Source organism: Pseudophryne corroboree, chromosome 4 (genome assembly GCF_028390025.1).
Source record: "Pseudophryne corroboree isolate aPseCor3 chromosome 4, aPseCor3.hap2, whole genome shotgun sequence".
Lineage (NCBI taxonomy): Eukaryota > Metazoa > Chordata > Amphibia > Anura > Myobatrachidae > Pseudophryne > Pseudophryne corroboree.
The window spans coordinates 582,447,205-582,472,688 of NC_086447.1; the positions used below are offsets into that span (position 1 = coordinate 582,447,205).

Sequence of the window (25,484 nt, forward strand, 5' to 3'; positions counted from 1 at the left end):
GGTGCCTGTAACCAGTTTGTTCGCACAGGCAAAATACAATTGAAATTGTTTATAAAGGATATGTTGTTTGTTTATACAATGTTAACTTAATTTGTTTTAATACAACATGCTCTGAATAAGAACTGAATAAGAAGCTAACTTCTGCCTGGTGGATAGTGAATTCTATATTTTTTAATATTATATCCAATGGTGAAAGTATGTGCTAGGATCATGTAATTTGCAGTCAGACATTACCTCGAGGTCTTTCTTCTGTATATAGATCTATGACAATGTCTCCCAACGTGGTCTCCAGGAGCACAGCCATAGTAACACGCCCAGCCGGTGGAACACACACACAGTATCAGCAGCGGCGGCGGCGGGTTCTGGCCTCAGTGCTTAGAACTGTAAGTCCCGGGCTCTCACCGTTGTCACTGGGCAGGCACTAGAGAGCCAACAGGCCTGTGCGCACATAGCAAGCACGCCGTCGCCATTCAGCCCCTATTGTTAAGGTGACTGACTCCAACAAAATGGCAGTTTAGAAGACGCGATTATTTCCGGTTAGCTGTTACTCTGGTGTTTTATTCTGGTCTATTTTCGTTTCTGTTCGGCGCAGTCAGTTTACACTACGGAACACGTAGCTCAATAGCACATCCATTCGACTGGCAAGAAGCCTGTATACAGCACTGAGCCAATAGGGACTGGCGCAGCAGCAAGATCATACTAATTAGTGTATGGGAAGGTGTTATGGGCAGAGCTAGGGTGGCGGCGAAGGGGAGCTTCCTGTCCCGCATGCCGCCATGTTAGTGGCTGTGAGACGTGACTGGCAGTAGGCGTAGCACAGTGGCAGTGTATTAGAAATTACAGTAAGGCTCGAGCCGAGGCTGTGCTGCGCTGGGAGGGGAGTAGGAGGCACCACCATGGCCGTCACCTCCCCTCCTCCCCCGCCTCCTCACAGCGGCTATGTTTGTTGTGAAACGAACTAGTAGGCTGCTGCTAAGAGAAGATGGTGCGGTGTGCGCCGCCGTGTACAGGGCCCGGATGTGGCCCCTGGCTGCCCGCGGCCTCCCTGCTCCTGCTCTCCCTCCTCTCCTGCGGCCAGGGCAGCGGGGACAGTTCGCCCGTCCAGGTAACGAGATGCAGCCTGTCATTGACAGGAGCAGCCCCAGTGATTACAGATGTGCCCTTGGCAATGTGCTGATGATCTGTCATTTGTAGCATGCTGCCCATCACAGCGCATTCCCTTCTGTGTGTAGGATGCTAGCCTTTGCACAGGCGTATTCCGGAGTGTAGCAGACCCTTATGTAAGAGGAATATTAGGAGGATCGGTCTTAGTAGCACAAAGCATCACATGCCCTCAAATATAATAAATTGGGCTCTGATTCTCTAGTGAGTTAAACAGTTACTAATTGCCCGGTCACTCATTTGTAAGGTTGTGGTCGATATGTCGACAGTCATCACGTCGAAATCAGAACTGTCAACATTCTTATCATTATGCATAGTGACATACACATGGGACGGAATCCAATTGCTAGTGAAGGGTGCGGGTTGCCATTGCAACCCTTGCGCCCGCTTTCCCCCTGAATTCGCCCAATTTTGTACACAACCCTATGACTTTTGCTGCACTAACGTACTGGTGTGGGAACTTTGCCCACAATGGATTTCCCCCATTGTAACATCTAAAGGGTGGAATTCAATTGTTTGAATAGTAGGTTGGGTGTCTGTTTTTTCCTGTCTCTTAGATAGGAAAAAACAGACTCCCAACTGACTTTTCAAACAATTGAATACCCCCCAATGAGTTGGAACGTGATAATTGTATAAAACAACGTGATTTATATAGTAAAGGAAAATTACATATAAATATAATTAGCACACTAAAGGGAAATACATCTAAAAGGAAAAATATAATCAGCATCCATATATTTACTTAATAGAAATCCATGAATTATATTTTTCTAAACACAGTGTTTCTGATTCTGTGATATTTATTTGGAGCGTAACTATACAAGAATACACCCTCATTGTTGATATGGCACATTCGCAGAGCTCCAGACACAACCTATAAAGCCTATTGAATTCTGGGGCCAATTATTCCACTATCACTGTCAGCCTTAATTTATGTGTTTGTTATACTTTATATAATCTAGGTACAGAAGGTCTCTTTTTTTTCTTTCTTTCTCTTGGTTTTCTCGTTTTTTGTTACAAATGATTTTAAGTCCAGCACTGTAGTTTATAAACTGGACTAAGGTTTCTTCCAACTAATAAATGATTACTGGTATTTTATCTTACGTTCACATCTAATTTCTTGCTATAATTTAATGGAAAAAAAATAAAATTTAGGAAAGATAATTAGAAGAAAACTCAGTATTCAGTTCAGAATTGAAGTTTTGGTTCCTAAATTGATTCATAATAAATCTTAAAATGTTTATTTCCCTATACAATGGTGGTTTTCTTTTAATATGGTTATAATAGTCAATATATTGTTTAAGTCTGAGTTAATTCCTAATTCACTTTTGTAAAGGATCTTATATGCTCATGGTTGAATAGTTTTAATTTTATACATGCAAAGGTTTGGAGGATTTTACTAATTTTTGAGTTTCCAAGGTGATACAATATGTCTTACATATTCACACACCACAACAGCTTTTTATAGTAGGCTTTTCTATTTGGGTCTCCTGTTCTCACACTGTCTGGTTTGGTAGCAGTAACTAATATGAATATAGTGTAGTGTTAAGGGGGGTACTCACGGAGCGATCGCTGCTTAAAATCTAAGCAATCTGACTAGATTGCCTAGATTTTATGCATGATCGCTCCATGTGTACCCACCACAGCGATAGCGATGTGCAGCCCCGCGCATCGCTATCGCTGCTGCTAGATTGGCCTGCATGCAGGCCAATCTAGCGGGTCGCTCACTTCACCCGCTGGGTGAAATGAGCGGCCCCCCGTCTCCCCTCGCATGCTCAGCACACTGAGCATCTCACACACTGAGCATCTCTCCCAAATCGGGCCGTGAGTACTGGCCTTTAAGGCCAGCACTCACTGGTCAATGTGAGAGAGATGTGTGCTGAGTGAACCGCTCAGCACACATCTCTCCTGCCGCTCAGCACAGCGCGATGTGTGCTGAGCGTGCGGGGGAGACGGGGGGGCCGCTCATTTCACCCAGCGGGTGAAGTGAGCGACCCGCTAGATTGGCCTGCATGCAGGCCAATCTAGCAGCAGCAATAGCGATGCGCGGGGCTGCGCATCGCTATCGCTGTAGGGGGTACACACGGAGCGATCATACTTAAAATCTAAGCAATCTAGTCAGATTGCTTAGATTTTAAACAGCGATCGCTCCGTGAGTACCCCCCTGTACAGTTCTCTATGGTGTCATTTATACCACTTTCAGACAAAAGTCTGAAAGTCGTGGCAGTTACCCGGCATTTCAATGCCGTGTCATTATGCCTGGACCTGCCTGACCCCCCCTCCCCCTTTCACACACACATGCAAATTACCGGGTCGAGAATTTCGACCCAGTAATTTGTAGATCAACGCGGGTATTTTCTCTGTGTGAAAGGGTCAACTCGTGTCGAAATTCCTGTGACTCCGACCCTGGTAGATTCCAGGGTCGAAGTCCCGGGAATTACAACATGAGTTGACCCTTTCATACAGAAAAAGGACCCGTGTGGTTCATGAAATTACCGGGTAGAACTGCTTCACCCAGTAATTTCTGTTTCTGTCTGAAAGGAGTATAAGGGGAGAAATTATCATTTTAGAATTTGACATCAGAAAAGAACCTAGGATGGGGCAGACTAGATGGGCCAACCCTCATCTCAAATTGATGCTTAGTTCTTTGCAGGCTAGCCTTATATCTATCCCTAACATGTTTAAAATAAATTGCTTTACTGTCTTGCGGGCCCATTTATCAATAATCTCATATTCAATGCGATGTGGGTCGCAATATTAGCACCCAGGATCACTTTGCAACATGCAATCCTAAAGGAGCCTGTCCCGTGATGTGCTCAGTGACCTGCCAGGACTATTGCGCATGTGCATTCCCGGTGACGAGACATGCACAGCGGCCGTTTCTGTGGAGGGTTTCCGAGGGAACCCTCTGCCTGCTGAGATTGCATTGAGTAGGCCATATACTCCCAACGGGCTACCACCATTTTCAGAAGGTGGTAGCTGCGGGGGGTCAAGTTCCGAAATGCGAAATTGATAAATCTGACAGAAACCTTTGGGGGAGGGGGCTGACAGCGAGAATGGAGGGATCGCAGCAGGTATAAGAGATATCTGCTGCAATCCCTCTTATATACATTCATGGGATACTTATTTTCTCTATCGTCCTAGTGGATGCTGGGGTTCCTGAAAGGACCATGGGGAATAGCGGCTCCGCAGGAGACAGGGCACAAAAAGTAAAGCTTTAGGATCAGGTGGTGTGCACTGGCTCCTCCCCCTATGACCCTCCTCCAAGCCTCAGTTAGATTTTTGTGCCCGGCCGAGAAGGGTGCAATCTAGGTGGCTCTCCTAAAGAGCTGCTTAGAAAAGTTTAGCTTAGGTTTTTTATTTTACAGTGAGTCCTGCTGGCAACAGGATCACTGCAACGAGGGACTTAGGGGAGAAGAAGTGAACTCACCTGCGTGCAGGATGGATTGGCTTCTTTGGCTACTGGACATTAGCTCCAGAGGGACGATCACAGGTACAGCCTGGATGGTCACCGGAGCCTCGCCGCCGGCCCCCTTGCAGATGCTGAAACAAGAAGAAGGTCCAGAATCGGCGGCATGAAGACTCCTCAGTCTTCTTAAGGTAGCGCACAGCACTGCAGCTGTGCGCCATTTCCTCTCAGCACACTTCACACGGCAGTCACTGAGGGTGCAGGGCGCTGGAAGGGGGGCGCCCTGGGAGGCAATGAAAACCTATTTTCTCTATCGTCCTAGTGGATGCTGGGGTTCCTGAAAGGACCATGGGGAATAGCGGCTCCGCAGGAGACAGGGCACAAAAAGTAAAGCTTTTCCAGATCAGGTGGTGTGCACTGGCTCCTCCCCCTATGACCCTCCTCCAGACTCCAGTTAGATTTTTGTGCCCGGCCGAGAAGGGTGCAATTCTAGGTGGCTCTCATAAAGAGCTGCTTAGAGAAAGTTTAGCTTAGGTTTTTTATTTTACAGTGATTCCTGCTGGCAACAGGATCACTGCAACGAGGGACAGAGGGGAGAAGAAGTGAACTCACCTGCGTGCAGGATGGATTGGCTTCTTGGCTACTGGACATCAGCTCCAGAGGGACGATCACAGGTACAGCCTGGATGGTCACCGGAGCCGCGCCGCCGGCCCCCTTGCAGATGCTGAAGTAAGAAGAGGTCCAGAATCGGCGGCTGAAGACTCCTGCAGTCTTCTAAAGGTAGCGCACAGCACTGCAGCTGTGCGCCATTTTCCTCTCAGCACACTTCACACGCAGTCACTGAGGGTGCAGGGCGCTGGGGGGGGGCGCCCTGGGAGGCAAATGAAAACCTATTAAAAGGCTAAAAATACCTCACATATAGCCCCCAGAGGCTATATGGAGATATTTAACCCCTGCCTGGATTCACAAAATAGCGGGAGACGAGCCCGCCGGGAAAAGGGGCGGGGCCTATCTCCTCAGCACACGGCGCCATTTCCTCTCACAGCTCCGCTGGTCAGGACGGCTCCCAGGTCTCTCCCCTGCACTGCACTACAGAAACAGGGTAAAACAGAGAGGGGGGGCAAATTTAATGGCAATATTTTGATATATATAAAGCAGCTATAAGGGAGCACTTATTATAAGGCTATCCCTGTCATATATAGCGCTTTTTTGGTGTGTGCTGGCAGACTCTCCCTCTGTCTCCCCAAAGGGCTAGTGGGTCCTGTCTTCGTGTAGAGCATTCCCTGTGTGTCTGCTGTGTGTCGGTACGTGTGTGTCGACATGTATGAGGACGATATTGGTGTGGAGGCGGAGCAATTGCCAAATATGGGGATGTCACCTCCTAGGGGGTCGACACCAGAATGGATGCCTTTATTTGTGGAATTACGGGATAGCGTCAACTCGCTTAAGCAGTCGTTTGACGACATGAGGCGGCCGGACAATCAATTAGTGCCTGTCCAGGCGCCTCAAACACCGTCAGGGGCTGTGAAACGCCCTTTGCCTCAGTCGGTCGACACAGACCCAGACACAGGCACTGATTCCAGTGGTGACGGTGACGAATCAACCGTATTTTCCAGTAGGGCCACACGTTATATGATTTTGGCAATGAAGGAGGCGTTACATTTAGCTGATACTACAGGTACCACTAAACAGGGTATTATGTGGGGTGTGAAAAAACTACCTATAGTTTTTCCTGAATCAGAAAAATTAAATGACGTGTGTGATGAAGCGTGGGTTGCCCCTGATAAAAAGCTGATAATTTCAAAGAAATTATTGGCATTATACCCTTTCCCGCCAGAGGTTAGGGAGCGCTGGGAAACACCTCCTAGGGTGGACAAGGCGCTAACACGCTTATCTAAACAAGTGGCGTTACCCTCTCCTGAGACGGCCGCACTTAAAGATCCATCAGATAGGAGGATGGAAAATATCCAAAAAAGTATATACACACATGCAGGTGTTATACTACGACCAGCTATAGCGACTGCCTGGATGTGCAGTGCTGGGGTAGTTTGGTCAGAGTCCCTGATTGAAAATATTGATACCCTGGACAGGGACAATATTTTACTGTCGTTAGAACAAATAAAGGATGCATTTCTTTATATGCGTGATGCACAGAGGGATATCTGCACACTGGCATCACGGGTAAGTGCTATGTCCATTTCGGCCAGAAGAGCTTTATGGACGCGACAGTGGACAGGCGATGCGGATTCAAAACGGCATATGGAAGTTTTGCCGTATAAAGGGGAGGAGTTATTTGGAGTCGGTCTATCAGATTTGGTGGCCACGGCTACAGCCGGGAAATCCACCTTTCTACCTCAACCGCAGCCCTTTCGTTCCTTTAAAAATAAGAGAGCAAAGGGCTATTCATATCTGCCACGAGGCAGAGGTCGAGGGAAGAGACAGCAACAGGCAGCTCCTTCCCAGGAACAGAAGCCCTCCCCGGCTTCTACAAAAGCCTCAGCATGACGCTGGGGCTTCTCAAGCGGACTCGGGGACGGTGGGCGGTCGTCTCAAAAAATTACAGCGCGCAGTGGGCTCACTCGCAGGTAGATCCCTGGATCCTGCAGATAATATCTCAGGGGTACAGGTTGGAATTAGAGACAGATCCACCTCGCCGTTTCCTGAAGTCTGCTTTACCAACGTCCCCCTCCGAAAGGGAGACGGTTTTGGAAGCCATTCACAAGCTGTACTCTCAGCAGGTGATAGTCAAGGTACCTCTTCTACAACAAGGGAAGGGGTATTATTCCACTCTATTTGTGGTACCGAAGCCGGATGGCTCGGTAAGGCCTATTCTAAATCTGAAGTCCTTGAACCTGTACATAAAGAAGTTCAAGTTCAAGATGGAGTCACTCAGAGCAGTGATAGCGAACCTGGAAGAAATTTACCCCTCACACCAGGGGTACCTCAGGTTCGTTGTACAAAACTGTCACTATCAGTTTCAGACGCTGCCGTTTGGTTTGTCCACGGCACCTCGGGTCTTTACAAAGGTAATGGCGGAGATGATGATTCTTCTTCGAAGAAAAGGCGTATTAATTATCCCATACTTGGACGATCTCCTAATAAGGGCAAGGTCCAGAGAACAGCTAGAGATGGGATTAGCACTATCTCAAGAGGTGCTAAAGCAGCACGGATGGATTCTGAATATTCCAAAATCCCAATTAATGCCGACAACTCGTCTGCTGTTCCTAGGGATGATTCTGGACACGGTTCAGAAAAAGGTTTTTCTTCCCGAGGAAAAAGCCAAGGAGTTATCCGACCTGGTCAGGAACCTCCTAAAACCAGGAAAGGTGTCTGTACATCAATGCACAAGAGTCCTGGGAAAAATGGTGGCTTCTTACGAAGCAATTCCATTCGGCAGATTCCATGCAAGAATTTTCCAAAGGGATCTGTTGGACAAATGGTCAGGGTCGCATCTTCAGATGCACCTGCGGATAACCCTGTCTCCAAGGACAAGGGTATCTCTTCTGTGGTGGTTGCAGAGGGCTCATCTATTGGAGGGCCGCAGATTCGGCATACAGGATTGGATCCTGGTGACCACGGACGCCAGCCTGAGAGGCTGGGGAGCAGTCACACAAGGAAGAAACTTCCAGGGAGTGTGGTCGAGCCTGGAAAAGTCTCTTCACATAAACATTCTGGAACCAAGAGCAATCTACAATGCTCTAAGCCAGGCGGAACCTCTGCTTCAAGGAAGACCGGTGTTGATCCAGTCGGACAACATCACGGCAGTCGCCCATGTAAACAGACAGGGCGGCACAAGAAGCAGGAGTGCAATGGCAGAAGCTGCCAGGATCCTTCGCTGGGCGGAGAATCACGTGATAGCACTGTCAGCAGTGTTCATCCCGGGCGTGGACAACTGGGAAGCAGACTTCCTCAGCAGACACGATCTTCACCCGGGAGAGTGGGGACTTCATCCAGAAGTTTTCCACATGCTAATAAACCGTTGGGAAAGACCAATGGTGGACATGATGGCGTCTCGCCTCAACAAAAAACTGGACAGGTATTGCGCCAGGTCAAGAGATCCGCAGGCAATAGCTGTGGACGCGCTGGTAACACCTTGGGTGTACCAGTCGGTGTATGTGTTTCCTCCTCTGCCTCTCATACCAAAGGTATTGAGAATCATACGGCAAAGCGGAGTAAGAACGATACTAGTGGCTCCGGATTGGCCAAGAAGGTCTTGGTACCCGGAACTTCAAGAGATGGTCACGGACGATCCGTGGCCTCTACCTCTGAGAAGGGACCTGCTTCAACAGGGTCCCTGCCTCTTTCAAGACTTACCGCGGCTGCGTTTGACGGCATGGCGGTTGAACGCCAGATCCTAAAAGGAAAAGGCATTCCAGAAGAAGTCATTCCTACCTTGATTAAGGCAAGAAAGGAAGTCACCGCGAAGCATTATCACCGCATTTGGCGGAAATATGTTGCGTGGTGCGAGGATCGGAGTGCTCCGACGGAGGAATTTCAACTGGGTCGTTTCCTACATTTCCTGCAATCAGGATTGTCTATGGGTCTCAAATTGGGATCTATTAAGGTTCAAATTTCGGCCCTGTCAATATTCTTCCAAAAAGAATTGGCCTCAGTCCCTGAGGTCCAGACTTTTGTCAAAGGAGTACTGCATATACAGCCTCCTGTGGTGCCTCCGGTGGCACCGTGGGATCTAAATGTAGTTTTAGATTTCCTCAAATCCCATTGGTTTGAACCACTAAAAAAAGTGGATTTGAAATATCTCACATGGAAAGTGACTATGTTACTGGCCCTGGCTTCCGCCAGGAGAGTATCTGAACTGGCGGCTTTATCTTATAAAAGCCCTTATTTAATTTTCCATTCGGATAGGGCAGAGCTGCGGACGCGTCCGCATTTTCTCCCTAAGGTGGTATCAGCGTTTCACCTGAACCAGCCTATTGTAGTGCCTGCGGCTACAAGCGACTTGGAGGACTCCAAGTTGTTGGACGTTGTCAGAGCTTTAAAAATATACATTTCAAGGACGGCTGGAGTCAGAAAATCTGACTCGCTGTTTATACTGTATGCACCCAACAAGTTGGGTGCGCCTGCTTCTAAGCAGTCGATTGCTCGTTGGATTTGTAACACAATTCAACTTGCACATTCTGTGGCAGGCCTGCCACAGCCTAAATCTGTTAGGGCCCATTCCACAAGGAAGGTGGGCTCATCTTGGGCGGCTGCCCGAGGGGTCTCGGCATTACAACTCTGCCGAGCAGCTACGTGGTCAGGGGAGAACACGTTTGTAAAATTCTACAAATTTGATACCCTGGCAAAAGAGGACCTGGAGTTCTCTCATTCGGTGCTGCAGAGTCATCCGCACTCTCCCGCCCGTTTGGGAGCTTTGGTATAATCCCCATGGTCCTTTCAGGAACCCCAGCATCCACTAGGACGATAGAGAAAATAAGAATTTACTTACCGATAATTCTATTTCTCGGAGTCCGTAGTGGATGCTGGGCGCCCATCCCAAGTGCGGATTATCTGCAATACTTGTACATAGTTATTGTTAACTAATTCGGGTTATTGTTAGGGAGCCATCTTTCAGAGGCTCCTCTGTTATCATACTGTTAACTGGGTTTAGATCACAAGTTGTACGGTGTGATTGGTGTGGCTGGTATGAGTCTTACCCGGGATTCAAAATCCTCCCTTATTGTGTACGCTCGTCCGGGCACAGTACCTAACTGGAGTCTGGAGGAGGATCATAGGGGGAGGAGCCAGTGCACACCACCTGATCTGGAAAAGCTTTACTTTTTGTGCCCTGTCTCCTGCGGAGCCGCTATTCCCCATGGTCCTTTCAGGAACCCCAGCATCCACTACGGACTCCGAGAAATAGAATTATCGGTAAGTAAATTCTTATTTTTGGCTAAAAATACCTCACATATAGCCTCCGGGGGCTATATGGAGATATTTAACCCCTGCCAGAATCCGTTAAGAGCGGGAGACGAGGCCGCCGAAAAAGGGGCGGGGCCTATCTCCTCAGCACACAGCGCCATTTTCCCTCACAGAAAGGCTGGAGGGAAGGCTCCCAGGCTCTCCCCTGCACTGCACTACAGAAACAGGGTTAAAACAGAGAGGGGGGGGGCACTAATTTGGCGTTAGAAATATATAAAAAAGATGCTATAAGGGAAAACACTTATATAAGGTTGTCCCTATATAATTATAGCGTTTTTGGTGTGTGCTGGCAAACTCTCCCTCTGTCTCTCCAAAGGGCTAGTAGGTCCTGTCCTCTATCAGAGCATTCCCTGTGTGTGTGCTGTGTGTCGGTACGTGTGTGTCGACATGTATGAGGACGATGTTGGTGAGGAGGCGGAGCAATTGCCTGTAATGGTGATGTCACTCTCTAGGGAGTCGACACCGGAATGGATGGCTTATTTAGGGAATTACGTGATAATGTCAACACGCGGCAAGGTCGGTTGACGACATGAGACGGCCGACAAACAATTAGTACCGGTCCAGACGTCTCAAAAACACCGTCAGGGGTTTTAAAACGCCCGTTTACTTTAGTCGGTCGACACAGACACAGACAGGGACACTGAATCCAGTGTCGACGGTGAATAAACAAACGTATTCCTTATTAGGGCCACACGTTAAGGGCAATGAAGGAGGTGTTACATATTTCTGATACTACAAGTACCACAAAAGAGGGTATTATGTGGGATGTGAAAAAACTACCGTAGTTTTTCCTGAATCAGATAAATTAAATGAAGTGTGTGATGATGCGTGGGTTCCCCCCGATAGAAAATATGGGCGGTATACCCTTTCCCGCCAGAAGTTAGGGCGCGTTGGGAAACACCCCTTAGGGTGGATAAGGCGCTCACACGCTTATCAGGAGGCTGGAAAATATCATAAAAAGTATATACACACATACTGGTGTTATACTGCGACCAGCGATCGCCTCAGCCTGGATGTGCAGAGCTGGGGTGGCTTGGTCGGATTCCCTGACTAAAAATATTGATACCCTTGACAGGGACAGTATTTTATTGACTATAGAGCATTTAAAGGATGCATTTCTATATATGCGAGATGCACAGAGGGATATTTGCACTCTGGCATCAAGAGTAAGTGCGATGTCCATATCTGCCAGAAGATGTTTATGGACACGACAGTGGTCAGGTGATGCAGATTCCAAACGGCACAAAGGTGTATTGCCGTATAAAGGAAGAGGAGTTATTTGGGGTCGGTCCATCGGACCTGGTGGCCACGGCAACTGCTGGAAAATCCACCGTTTTTTACCCTAAGTCACATCTCTGCAGAAAAAGACACCGTCTTTTCAGCTTCAGTCCTTTCGTCCCTATAAGAGTCATATCTGCCCAGGGATAGAGGAAAGGGAAGAAGACTGCAGCAGGCAGCCCATTCCCAGGAACAGAAGCGTTCCACCGCTTCTGACAAGCTCTCAGCATGACGCTGAGACCGTACAGGACCCCTGGATCCTACAAGTAGTATCCCAGGGGTACAGATTGGAATGTCGAGACGTTTCCCCTGCGCAGGCTCCTGAAGTCTGCTTTACCAAGGTCTCCCTCCGACAAGGAGGCAGTATGGGAAACAATTCACGAGCTGTATTCCCAGCAGGTGATAATTAAATTACCCCTCCTACAACAAGAAAAGGGGTATTATTCCACACTATATTGTGGTACTGAAGCCAGAAGGCTAGGTGAGACCTATTCTAAATCTAAAAAAATTTGAACACTTACAAAGGTTCAAATCAAGATGGAGTCACTCAGAGCAGTGATAACGAACCGGGAAGAAGGGGACTATATGGTGTCCCAAGACATCAGGGATGCTTACCTCCATGTCCCAAATTTGCCCTTATCACTAAGGGTACCTCAGGTTCGTGGTACAGAACTGTCACTATCAGTTTCAGACGCTGCCGTTTGGATTGTCCACGGCACCCCGGGTCTTTACCAAGGTAATGGCCGAAATGATGGTTCTTCTTCGAAGAAAAGGCGTCTTAATTATCCCTTACTTGGACGATCTCCTGATAAGGGCAAAGTCCAGGGAACAGTTGGAGGTCGGAGTAGCACTATCTCGGATACTGTTACAACAGCAGGGGTGGATTCTAAATATTCCAAAATCGCAGCTGATCCCGACAACAAGTCTCCTGTGCTTAGGGATGATTCTGGACACAGTCCAGAAAAAGGTGTTTCTCCCGGAAGAGAAAGCCAGGGAGTTATCCGAGCTAGTCAGGAACCTCCTAAAATCAGTGCATCATTGCACAAGGGCCATGGTAAAAAAATGGTGACTTCCTTCGAAGCAATTCCAGTCGGCAGATTTCATGCAAGAACTTTTCAGTGGGATCTGCTGGACAAATGGTCCGGATCGCATCTTCAGATGCATCAGCGGATAACCCTATATCCAAGGACAAGGGTGTCTCTCCTGTGGTGGTTACAGAGTGCTCATCTTCTAGAGGGCCGCAGATTCGGCATTCAGTTTTGGATGTTGGTGACCACGGAGGCCAGCCCGAGAGGCTGGGGAGCAGTCATACAAGGAAAAAATTTCCAGGGAGTGTGATCAAGTCTGGAGACTTTTCTCCACATAAATATAGCTAAGGGTAAATTTATAATGCTCTAAGCTTAGCAAGACCTCTGCTTCAAGGTCAGCCGGTATTGATCCAGTGGGATAAAACATCACGGCAGTCGCCCACGTAAATAGACAGGGCGGCACAAGAAGCAGGAGGGCAGTGGCAAAAACTGCAAGGACTTTTCGCTGGGCGGAAAATCATGTGATAGCACTGTCAGCAGTGTTTCATTCCGGGAATGGAAATTGGGAAGTAGACTTCCTCAGTAGGCACGACCTCCACCCGGCAGAGTGGGAACTTCATGGGGAAGTTTTCCACATGATTGTAAACCGTTGGGAATTACCAAAGGTGGACATGATGGCGTCCCATCTGAACAAAAAACGGGACAGGTATTGCGCCAGGTTAAGAGACCCTCAGGCAATAGCTGTGGACGTTCTGGTAACACCGTGGGTGTACCAGTCGGTGTATGTGTTCCATCCTCTGCTTTTCATACCTAAGGTACTGAGAATTATAAGACGTAGAGGAGTAAGAACTATACTCATGGCTCCGGATTGGCCAAGAAGGACTTGGTACCCGGAACTTCAAGAGATGCTCACAGAGGACTTATGGCCTCTGCCGCTAAGAAGGGACTTGTTTCAGCAAGTACCATGTCTGTTCCAAGACATACCGCAGCTGCGTTTGACGGCATGGCGGTGGAACGCCGGATCCTAAGGGAAAAGGCATTCAGGAAGAGGTCATTCCTACCCTGGTCAAAGCCAGAAAGGAGGTGACCGCACAACATTATCACCACATGTGGCGAAAATATGTTGCGTGGTGTGAGGCCAGGAAGGCCCCACGAAGAAATTTCAACTCGGTCGATTCCTGCATTTCCTGCAAACAGGAGTGTCTATGGGCCTCAAATTGGGGTCCATTAAGGTTCAAATTTCGGCCCTGTCGATTTTTCTTCCAGAAAGAATTGGCTTCAGTTCCTGAAGTCCAGAAGTTTGTCAAGGGAGTATTGCATATACAACCCCCTTTTGTGCCTCCAGTGGCACTGTGGGATCTCAACGTAGTTCTGGGATTCCTCAAAACACATTGGTTTAAAACCAGTCAAATCTGTGGATTTGAAGCATCTCACATGAAAAGTGAACATGCTCTTGGACCTGGCCTGGACCAGGCGAGTGTCAAATTGGTGGTTTTTTTCTCAAAAAAGCCCATATCTGTTTGTCCATTCGGACAGGGCAGAGCTGCGGACTCGTCCCCAGTTCTCTCCCTAAGGTGGTGTCAGTGTTTCACCTGAACCAGCTTATTGTGGTGTCTTGCGCCTACTAGGGACTTGGAGGACTCCAAGTTGCTAGATGTGGTCAGGGCCCTGAAAATATAGGTTCCAGGACGGCTGGAGTCAGGAAAACTGACTTGCTGTTATCCTGTATGCACCCAACAAACTGGGTGCTCTTGCTTCTAAGCAGACTTTTGCTAGTTGGATGTGTAATACAATTCAGCTTGCACATTCTGTGGCAGGCCTGCCACAGCCAAAATATGTAAATGCCCATTCCACAAGGAAGGTGGGCTCATCTTGGGCGGCTGCCCGAGGGGTCTCGGCTTTACAACTTTGCCGAGCGGCTATTTAGTCAGGGGCAAACACGTTTGTAAAATCCTACAAATTTGATAACCTGGCTAAGGAGGACCTGGAGTTCTCTCATTCGGTGCTGCAGAGTCATCCGCACTCTCCCGCCCGTTTGGGAGCTTTGGTATAATCCCCATGGTCCTTTCAGGAACCCCAGCATCCACTAGGACGATAGAGAAAATAAGAATTTACTTACCGATAATTCTATTTCTCGGAGTCCGTAGTGGATGCTGGGCGCCCATCCCAAGTGCGGATTATCTGCAATACTTGTACATAGTTACAAAAATCGGGTTATTATTGTTGTGAGCCATCTTTCAGAGGCTCCGCTGTTATCATACTGTTAACTGGGTTCAGATCACAGGTTGTACAGTGTGATTGGTGTGGCTGGTATGAGTCTTACCCGGGATTCATAAATCCTTCCTTATTGTGTACGCTCGTCCGGGCACAGTATCCTAACTGAGGCTTGGAGGAGGGTCATAGGGGGAGGAGCCAGTGCACACCACCTGATCCTAAAGCTTTACTTTTTGTGCCCTGTCTCCTGCGGAGCCGCTATTCCCCATGGTCCTTTCAGGAACCCCAGCATCCACTACGGACTCCGAGAAATAGAATTATCGGTAAGTAAATTCTTATTATTTGTGGCTAACCCCCAAAAACAGCTGAAATAAATGTAAATATTGTTTGATGAATAAATGACCCCTTTCACATCACCAAAATAACCTGGCTTTTTCCCGGGTTGCTGCTGAGTCGACCCAGGTAGATGTGCGGTGTGAATGCGCCAGGCTGAATATCCCGGGTCGTCCAACCCGGTATTTGTCCCCGTGTTAAAAGAAGGGTTGTACACGTGTCGGACCCGGGTTATTTTGCTCTAAAAAGGTCCAGTCCCGGGATATTCGACCCGACTCTGAAGCAATAGCGCTGATTGGCTGTTTGTAGTCAGATGAGGTTTGTTTACAGTACTGCACTGCAAGCACACGTGTTTTAAAGCAATCTGCACAGCTCAGCACTCGTTTGGACCAGTTCGGCACTCCTTGGACCTCATTAACCATGACAAACTGGGGTGATGATGAAGTCAGGGAGTTGCTGCATATCAGGGGTGAGGAGGAAATCCGTCGGCAGATAACGGGTACAGTCAGGGATGCATAACATATCGCAGCATCACTAAAATGCTTGCGGCATCAGGCTTTATTAGGTCCCAACAGCAGGTGGTCAATAAGTTGAATGGGCAAAAACTGGGAACCAATCAAGTCCTTTGAAAATGACATCACACTGGTTTTAACATGGGTGACTTGGGTTGAGCAAAAAGGCACCAACACTGCAATAACCCAGGAATAACCCAGGTCAGTATTGCGATGTGAACGTCTCTTACCCGGGTCGGAGCCGGGTTGGAGCAGTGTTCAAATCCCGGATCTGACCCGGGTTTGCGATGTGAAAGTGATAGCCTCTACCACCTCTGTTCCACCTATCCACTACCCTTTTCTCTAATGTACTGGCTCATGTCTTTACTGTTGTTACTTATTTTGTTTCTATTTGGTATAAAGACCTAAAAAATCATAGCCAAAGTGGTTTTGTATAAATGTACTACTGGTCCCACTACTAGTGGTTTTGTATAAATGTACTTCTGGTCTCAAGCATATCCAAAATGCTCGGGACCAGAAGTATTTTGGATATCGGATTTTTCCGTATTTTGGAATAATTCCATACCATAATGAGATATCATGGCGATGGGACCTAAGTCTAAGCACAGAATGCATTTGTTTCATATACACCTTATACACACAGCCTGAAGGTAATTTTAGCCAATATTTTTAATAACTTTGTGCATTAAACACAGTTTGTGTACATTGAGCTATCAGAAAACAAAAGTTTCACTATCTCACTCTCACTCAAAAAAGTCTGTATTTCGGAATGTTTGGATATGGGATACTCAACCTGAACTAACACTTAAGATGCATACACATGGGTGGTCATTCTGAGTTGTTCGCTCGCTAGCAGTTTTTATCAGCCGTGCAAACGCTATGCCGCCTCCCACTGGGAGTGTATTTTAGCTTAGCAGAAGTGCGAACGAAAGGATCGCAGAGTGGCAACAAAGTTTCTCTGACGTCCTAGTGGATGCTGGGTACTCCGTAAGGACCATGGGGGTATAGAAGGGCTCCACAGGAGACTGTGCACTCTTAAAAGAAAGATTAGGTACTATATCTGGTGTGCACTGGCTCCTCCCTCTATGCCCCTCCTCCAGACCTCAGTTAGTATCTGTGCCCGGCCAGAGCTGGATGCACCCTAGGGGCTCTCCTGAGCTTCCTAGAAAAGAAAGTATTTGTTAGGTTTTTTATTTTCAGTGAGATCTGCTGGCAACAGACTCACCGCTACGAGGGACTGAGGGGAGAGAAGCGAACCTACCTGCTTGCAGCTAGCTTGGGCTTCTAAGGCTACTGGACACCATTAGCTCCAGAGGGATCGAACACAGGCCCAGTCCTCGGTCGTCCGGTCCCGGAGCCGCGCCGCCGCCCCCCTTGCAGAGCCAGAAGAACGAAGAGAAGTTGAAAATCGGCGGCTGAAGACTCCGGTCTTCATTAAGGTAGCGCACAGCACTGCAGCTGTGCGCCATTGCTCCCTTAGCACACCACACACTCCGGCCACTGATGGGTGCAGGGTGCTGGGGGGGGGGGGCCCTGGTCAGCAATTAGATTACCTTACTTGGCGAAAAGCACATAATACAGTCTAATAAACTGTATATGTGCATTAACCCCCGCCATTAAAGTACATAAAAGGACAGAAGCCCGCCGCTGAGGGGGCCAGGCCTTCTTCCTCAGCACACCGGCGCCATTTTCTCTTCACAGCTCAGCTGGAAGGAAGCTCCCCAGGCTCTCCCCTGCAGTATCCTGGTACACAAAGGGTAAAAAAGAGAGGGGGGCACATAAATTTAGGCGAAAAACTGTGTATATAAGCTGCTATAGGGGAAAAATCACTCAGTATAGTGTACATCCCTGTATTATATAGCGCTGTGGTGTGTGCTGGCATACTCTCTCTCTGTCTCTCCAAAGGGCCTGGTGGGGGAACTGTCTTCAAATAGAGCATCCCCTGTGTGTGTGGTGTGTCGGTACGCGTGTGTCGACATGTCTGAGGTAAAAGGCTCCTCTAAGGAGGTGATAGAGCGGATAAGTGTGTGGGAGGGTGTCTCCGTCAACAACGCCGACACCTGTTTGGATATGTGTAAGTGCTGAGGTAAAATTATTGCACAAAAGGTTAGGGAACAGAAAGGAAATCTTCCCTGGTCTGTCCCTATGTCACAGAGTCCTTCAGAGTCTCTCTATGTTCACTATCTAAAATAACAAAGTATCGACACAGAGTTTAACTCCACTGTCGACTACGATAATGCAAAGTTACAGCCAAGAGGGCTAAAAGATATTCAATATATGATTATTGGAATAAAAGATGATTTGCATATCACTGATGACTCATCTGTCCCTGATACGAGAGTACACATGTTAAGGGGAAGAATGCTGAGGTAAATTTCCCTCCTCTCATGAGGAAAAAGAGCGGGAATCTCCAGACAAGAGACGGCAGCTTCCCACAAGAGAATTCTCAGGCTGTATCCTTTCCCCACTAAGGCCAGGATGTGTTGAGAATCTTCCCCTTGGGTGTCCTGTTTGCACTAGCTATTCTCAGGGATCCTGCAGATAGTGTGCACATTCTAGTATACTACCCAGACCGGCGATTGTGTCGGCATGGGTTTATAGCACTGTGGCAGCGTGGACAGGTACCTCATCAGCAGAGATTGAGACCCTAGTATGCATATAAATATTTTAAGATGCTGTCTTAAGTGATAGATATATAATTATAAAGCATGCCCAAAGGGACATGAGTATACTGGGTCCTAGAGACAAAAGCTATGTCGATTTCTGCTTGACGTGTCCTGTAGAATATACATTGGACAGATGATGCCGACTTAAGAGGCATATGGAAGGCTGAGGATTGTGTGGAGAAAGGTTCTCGGGCCTGGTCTCCACAGCTATAGCTGGTAATTCTGATATTTTGCCTTATATTCCTGCACAGCCTAGGAAAGCACAACATTATTAAATGCAGCTTTTCGAATAAAGAAACAAGAAAGTCTGAGGTGCGTCCTTTCTTGTCAGAGCCGGGGGCAGAGGAAAGAAGCTGTACAACACAGCTAGTCCCCAGGAACAGAAGTCCTCCCCGGCCTCTACAAAAATCCACTGCATGTCGCTGGGGCTCCACAGGCGGAGCTAGGCCCGGTGGGGACACGCCTTCGTAAGTTCAGCCACAAGTGGGTTCACTCCCTGTTAGATCCCTGGGCAATAGAAATTGTATCGCAGGGATACAGGCTGGACTGTGAGAAGATGCCCCCTCACCGAGGACCCGGCGGGCTTCCCCCCAAGAGAGGGAGCCAGTGTTAACTGCAATTCGTAAATTGTATCTTCAACAGGTGGTGGTCAAGGGTCCCATCCTTCAACAAGAGGGTGTTATTATTCGACCATGTTATAATCCCGAAACCAGACGGTTCGGTTAGACCCATATTGTATTAAAATCCCTGAACATATACCTGAAAAGGTTCAGGTTCAAGATGGAATCGCTAAGAGCGGTCATTGCAAGCCTGAAATGAATCGGGACATAAGGGATGCATACCTTCGTGTCCCCATTTATCCACCTCATCAGGCGTACCTCAGAATTGCGGTACGGGATTGTCATTACCAATTTCACCAAGGTAATGGCGGATATGATGGTGCTCCTGCGGAAGCAAGGTGTCACTATTATCACATACTTGGATGATCTCCTCATAAAAGCGAGATCAAGAGAGCAGTTGCTGGACAGCGTATCACCTTCTCTGGAAGTGAAACGGCAACACGACTGGATTCTATATATTCCGAAGTCGCAGTTGGTTCCTACAGCTCATCTGCCACGCCTAGGCATGATCCTAGACACAGACCAGAAGAGGGTTTATCTCCCGATAGAGAGAGCTCAGGAGCTCATGACACTGGTCAGGAATCTATTGAAAACCAAAACAGGTGTCAGTGCTTCACTGCACTCGAGTCCTGGGAAGGATGATGGCATCATACGAGGCCATCCCCTTCGGCTGGTTCCATGCAAGGACAATGGAACTTACTGGACAAGTGGTCCGGATCACATCTTCAGATGCATCGGTTAATCACCCTATCCCCCAGGGCCAGGGTGTCTCTACTGTGGTGGCTGCGGAGTGCTCACCTTCTCGAGGGCCGCAGATTCGGCATTCAGGACTGGGTCCTGGTGACCACGGATGCAAGCCTCCGAGGGTGGGGGGCAGTTACACAGGGAAGAAAATTCCAAGGTTTGTGGTCAAGCCAACAGACTTGCCTTCACATCAATATCCTGGAACTAAGGGCCATATACAACGCCCTAAGTCAAGCGGAGTTCCTGCTTCGTGACCAACCGGTTCTGATCCAGTCAGACCGCAGGGGCTCATGTAAACCGCCAGGGCGGCACAAGAAGCAGGGTGGCGAGGGTAGAAGCCACCAGAATTCTTCGTTGGGCGGAGAATCAAGTAAGCGCACTGTCAGCAGTGTTCATTCCGGGAGTGGACACGACCTCCACCTGGGAAAGTGGTGACTTCATCAGGAAGTCTTCACGCAGTTTTGCAAATTGATGGAAACTGCCTCAGGTGGACTACATGGCGTCCCACCTCAATAAAAAGATAAAAAAGGTTTTACGCTGGGTCAAGGGACTCTCAGGCGATAGCTGTGGTCGCACTAGTAACACCGTGGGTGTTCCAGTCGGTCTATATATTCCCTCCTCTTCCTCTCAGACCCAAGGGCTGAGAATTGTAATAAACGGAGGAGTGTGAACAATATTCTTTGCTCCGGATTGGCCAAGAAGGACTCGGTACCCGGAACTGCAAGAAATGATCTCTGAGGACCCATGGCCTCTGCCTTTCAGTCAGGACATGTTGCAACAGGGACCCTGTCTGATCCAAGACTTACCGCGTCTGCGTTGGACGGCATGGCGGTTGAACGCCGGATCCTAGCGGAAAAGGGCATTCCTGATGCAGTTATTCCTACGCTGATAAAGGCTAGGAAAGACGTGACAGCAAGACTTTTTCACTGTATATGGCGAAAATAGGTTGCTTGGTGTGTGGCCGGGAAGGCCCTACAGAGGAATTCCAGGAGGGTCGATTCCTGCACTTCCTACAGTCAGGAGTGACTATGGGCCTAAAATTAGGATCCATAAAGGCCAAGATTTCGGCCCTATCCCTTTTTCTCTCAAAAAGAACTGGCTTTACTGCCTGAAGTTCGGACGTTGTTACAGGGGTGCTGCATATTCAGCCCCTTTTGTGCCTCCAGTGACAGCTTGGGATCTTAACGTGTGTTGGATTCCTAAAATCCCACTGGTTTGAGCCACTTAAGACCGTGGAGCTAAAATATCTCACGTGGAAAGTGGTCATGCTTTTGGCCTTAGCTTGGACTAGGCGTGTGTCAGAATTGACGGCTTTGTCATGTAAAAGCCCATATCTGATCTTCCATATGGAAAGGGCAGAATGGAGGACTCGTCCCCAATTTCTCCCTAAGGTGGTATCATCGTTTCATTTGAACCAACCTATTGTGGTGCCTGCGGCTACTAGGGACTTGGAGGATTCCAAGTTGCTGGACGTAGTCCGGGCCCTGAAACTTTATGTTTCCAGGACGGCTAGAGTCATAAAAACTGACTCGCTATTTATCCTGCATGCACCCAACAAGCTGGCTGCTCCTGCTTCAAAGCAGACTATTGCTCGCTGGATCTGTAGCACGATTCAGCTTGCACATTCTGCGACTGGACTGCCGCATCCTAAATCAGTAAAAGCCCATTCCACGAGGAAGGTGGGCTCTTCTTGGGCGGCTGCCCGAGGGGTCTCGGCTTTACAACTTTGCCGAGCTGCTACTTGGTCGGGTTCAAACACTTTTGCAAAATTCTACAAGTTTGATACCCTGGCTGAGGAGGACCTAGAGTTTGCTCATTCGGTGCTGCAGAGTCATCCGCACTCTCCCGCCCGTTTGGGAGCTTTGGTATAATCCCCATGGTCCTTACGGAGTACCCAGCATCCACTAGGACGTCAGAGAAAATAAGAATTTACTCACCGGTAATTCTATTTCTCGTAGTCCGTAGTGGATGCTGGGAGCCCGTCCCAAGTGCGGACTCTCTGCAATACATGTATATAGTTTTTGCTTAACTAAAGGGTTATTGTATGAGCCATCTGTTGAGAGAGGCTCAGTTATTGTTCATACTATTAACTGGGTATAGTTATCACGAGTTGTACGGTGTGATTGGTGTGGCTGGTATGAGTCTTACCCTGGATTCCAAATCCTTTCCTAGTAATGTCAGCTCTTCCGGGCACAGTTTCCCTAACTGAGGTCTGGAGGAGGGGCATAGAGGGAGGAGCCAGTGCACACCAGATATAGTACCTAATCTTTCTTTTAAGAGTGCCCAGTCTCCTGCGGAGCCCGTCTATACCCCCATGGTCCTTACGGAGTACCCAGCATCCACTACGGACTGCGAGAAATAGAATTACCGGTGAGTAAATTCTTATTTTTTTTGTGCAGTATTGGAGTAGCTCAAAACCTACTCAGTGCTTGCGATCACTTCAGACTGTTCAGTTCCTGTTTTGACGTCACAAACACACCCTGCATTCGCCCAGCCACGCCTGCGTTTTTCCTAGCACGCCTACGTTTTTTCGAACACTCCCTGAAAACGGTCAGTTGACACCCAGAAACGCCCTCTTCATGTCAATCACTCTGCGGCCAGCCGTAAGACTGAAAAGCTTCGCTAGACCCTGTGTGAAACGACATCGTTCGTTGTAATAGTACGTCGCGCGTGGGCATTGCGCCGCATGCGCAGAAGTGCCGGGGTTTTTTTTGCCTCATCGATGCACAGCGAACAACTCGGAATGACCCCCCATGGTGCGATGTGTGCTTGCGATAGTCAAAATCGTAAGAAAAGTTAGCACATATCACACTAAGGGGGTAATTGAGACTGGATCACTGTAGCGGCAGTGATCGTAGTCTGAAGCCCTTTGTGGAGTGCGCACACACCCCGGGAGGCATTAGAATGCCGTTGGGGCACGGTCCAGACAATGCAGGCGTATCCAGACCGCTGCGGGGGCGGGCCATGAAGGCTGCATGATGTCACACGCAGCCGCTGCGACCCGGGACGCAGCGACTAGCCACCTGCAAGAGCAGCTAGGCTGCACAGACAGGGAGCTACTCAGCTTGTGCAAAAGCGTTGCCGCCGTGCGATGCTTTTGCACCCTTGCGAGGGGGTGGTAGGTCCTGACATGCGGGGCGGACAAGCCTTGTGCTGGGCATCCCCCCACGTGTCAGAGTAACTGATCGTAGATGTGCTAATTTTAGCACATCTACGATCAGATCTGAATTACCCCCTTATACCCCTTTCACACCGCACAAATATCCCGGTATCGACCCGGCATATTGCCGGGTCAACACGGGTCAGTGTGCGGTGTGAAAGCGCCATAGCCGAAATCCCGGGTCGCCTGACCCGGTAATTCAACCCGGGTTATAAGCAGTGTTATTCCCGGGTTGAATACCGGGTCAGTGGCTGCATAAACGGATTCCCGGATCGATGCGACTGGGGACACGTTTACTAGATAAGGAGAGGCGGCACAGAGATGAGCTCATCTCCAAGCGCCGCCTCCGCCCCCCGCCGCTATGGCAACCGACCTGTCATATTGCCGGGTCTGGAAGCCAGCGAAAGGGGTAGGAGAGTCTCCAATGCCGAATCCCACCCGGGAAGGACCCATTTCCAATTCCCGGGTGGGATCCAGCATTGGAGATGTGAAAGGGGTATAATAAGTGTATACAGTAGTGATGAGCGCCTGAAATTTTTCGGGTTTTGTGTTTTGGTTTTGGGTTCGGTTCCGCGGCCGTGTTTTGGGTTCAACCGCGTTTTGGCAAAACCTCACCGAATTTTTTTTGTCGGATTCGGGTGTGTTTTGGATTCGGGTGTTTTTTTCAAAAAACCCTAAAAAACAGCTTAAATCATAGAATTTGGGGGTCATTTTGATCCCATATTATTATTAACCTCAAAAACCATAATTTCCACTCATTTTCAGTCTATTCTGAATACCTCACACCTCACAATATTATTTTTAGTCCTAAAATTTGCACCGAGGTCGCTGGATGACTAAGCTAAGCGACCCTAGTGGCCGACACAAACACCTGGCCCATCTAGGAGTGGCACTGCAGTGTCACGCAGGATGTCCCTTCCAAAAAACCCTCCCCAAACAGCACATGACGCAAAGAAAAAAAGAGGCGCAATGAGGTAGCTGTGTGAGTAAGATTAGCGACCCTAGTGGCCGATACAAACACCGGGCCCATTTAGGAGTGGCACTGCAGTGTCACGCAGGATGTCCCTTCCAAAAAACCCTCCCCAAACAGCACATGACGCAAAGAAAAAAAGAGGCGCAATGAGGTAGCTGTGTGAGTAAGATTAGCGACCCTAGTGGCCGACACAAACACCGGGCCCATCTAGGAGTGGCACTGCAGTGTCACGCAGGATGGCCCTTCCAAAAAACACTCCCCAAACAGCACATGACGCAAAGAAAAAAAGAGGCGCAATGAGGTAGCTGACTGTGTGAGTAAGATAAGCGACCCTAGTGGCCGACACAAACACCGGGCCCATTTAGGAGTGGCACTGCAGTGTCACGCAGGATGTCCCTTCCAAAAAACCCTCCCCAAACAGCACATGACGCAAAGAAAAAAAGAGGCGCAATGAGGTAGCTGTGTGAGTAAGATTAGCGACCGTAGTGGCCGACACAAACACCGGGCCCATTTAGGAGTGGCACTGCAGTGTCACGCAGGATGTCCCTTCCAAAAAACCCTCCCCAAACAGCACATGATGCAAAGAAAAAAAGAGGCGCAATGAGGTAGCTGTGTGAGTAAGATTAGCGACCCTAGTGGCCGACACAAACACCGGGCCCATCTAGGAGTGGCACTGCAGTGTCACGCAGGATGGCCCTTCCAAAAAACACTCCCCAAACAGCACATGACGCAAAGAAAAAAAGAGGCGCAATGAGGTAGCTGACTGTGTGAGTAAGATAAGCGACCCTAGTGGCCGACACAAACACCGGGCCCATTTAGGAGTGGCACTGCAGTGTCACGCAGGATGTCCCTTCCAAAAAACCCTCCCCAAACAGCACATGACGCAAAGAAAAAAAGAGGCGCAATGAGGTAGCTGTGTGAGTAAGATTAGCGACCGTAGTGGCCGACACAAACACCGGGCCCATTTAGGAGTGGCACTGCAGTGTCACGCAGGATGTCCCTTCCAAAAAACCCTCCCCAAACAGCACATGACGCAAAGAAAAAAAGAGGCGCAATGAGGTAGCTGTGTGAGTAAGATTAGCGACCCTAGTGGCCGACACAAACACCGGGCCCATCTAGGAGTGGCACTGCAGTGTCACGCAGGATGGCCCTTCCAAAAAACACTCCCCAAACAGCACATGACGCAAAGAAAAAAAGAGGCGCAATGAGGTAGCTGACTGTGTGAGTAAGATAAGCGACCCTAGTGGCCGACACAAACACCGGGCCCATTTAGGAGTGGCACTGCAGTGTCACGCAGGATGTCCCTTCCAAAAAACCCTCCCCAAACAGCACATGACACAAAGAAAAAAAGAGGCGCAATGAGGTAGCTGTGTGAGTAAGATTAGCGACCGTAGTGGCCGACACAAACACCGGGCCCATTTAGGAGTGGCACTGCAGTGTCACGCAGGATGTCCCTTCCAAAAA

The 25,484-nt window shown here is 48.7% G+C and overlaps 2 protein-coding genes across 3 annotated transcripts in view; one reads left to right on the plus strand and one right to left on the minus strand.

Moving 5' to 3' along the window:
* Positions 1 to 750, minus strand: part of PPIL4 (peptidylprolyl isomerase like 4) — a 209,578-nt gene extending 208,828 nt beyond the window's left edge. The window contains exon 1 of the mRNA XM_063917508.1: positions 235 to 750. Coding sequence (XP_063773578.1) covers positions 235 to 304 — 70 coding nt within the window. The 5' untranslated portion in view covers positions 305 to 750. The remainder of the gene's footprint in view (positions 1 to 234) is intronic.
* Positions 751 to 823: 73 nt separating this feature from the next.
* Positions 824 to 25,484, plus strand: part of GINM1 (glycosylated integral membrane protein 1) — a 161,463-nt gene continuing 136,802 nt past the window's right edge. Inside the window, exon 1 of one of the 2 annotated variants that reach the window (XM_063917510.1) lies at positions 824 to 1,105. In XM_063917510.1, coding sequence (XP_063773580.1) covers positions 983 to 1,105 — 123 coding nt within the window. In that variant the 5' untranslated portion in view covers positions 824 to 982. The remainder of the gene's footprint in view (positions 1,106 to 25,484) is intronic. The other variant, XM_063917509.1, reaches the window with a different exon arrangement.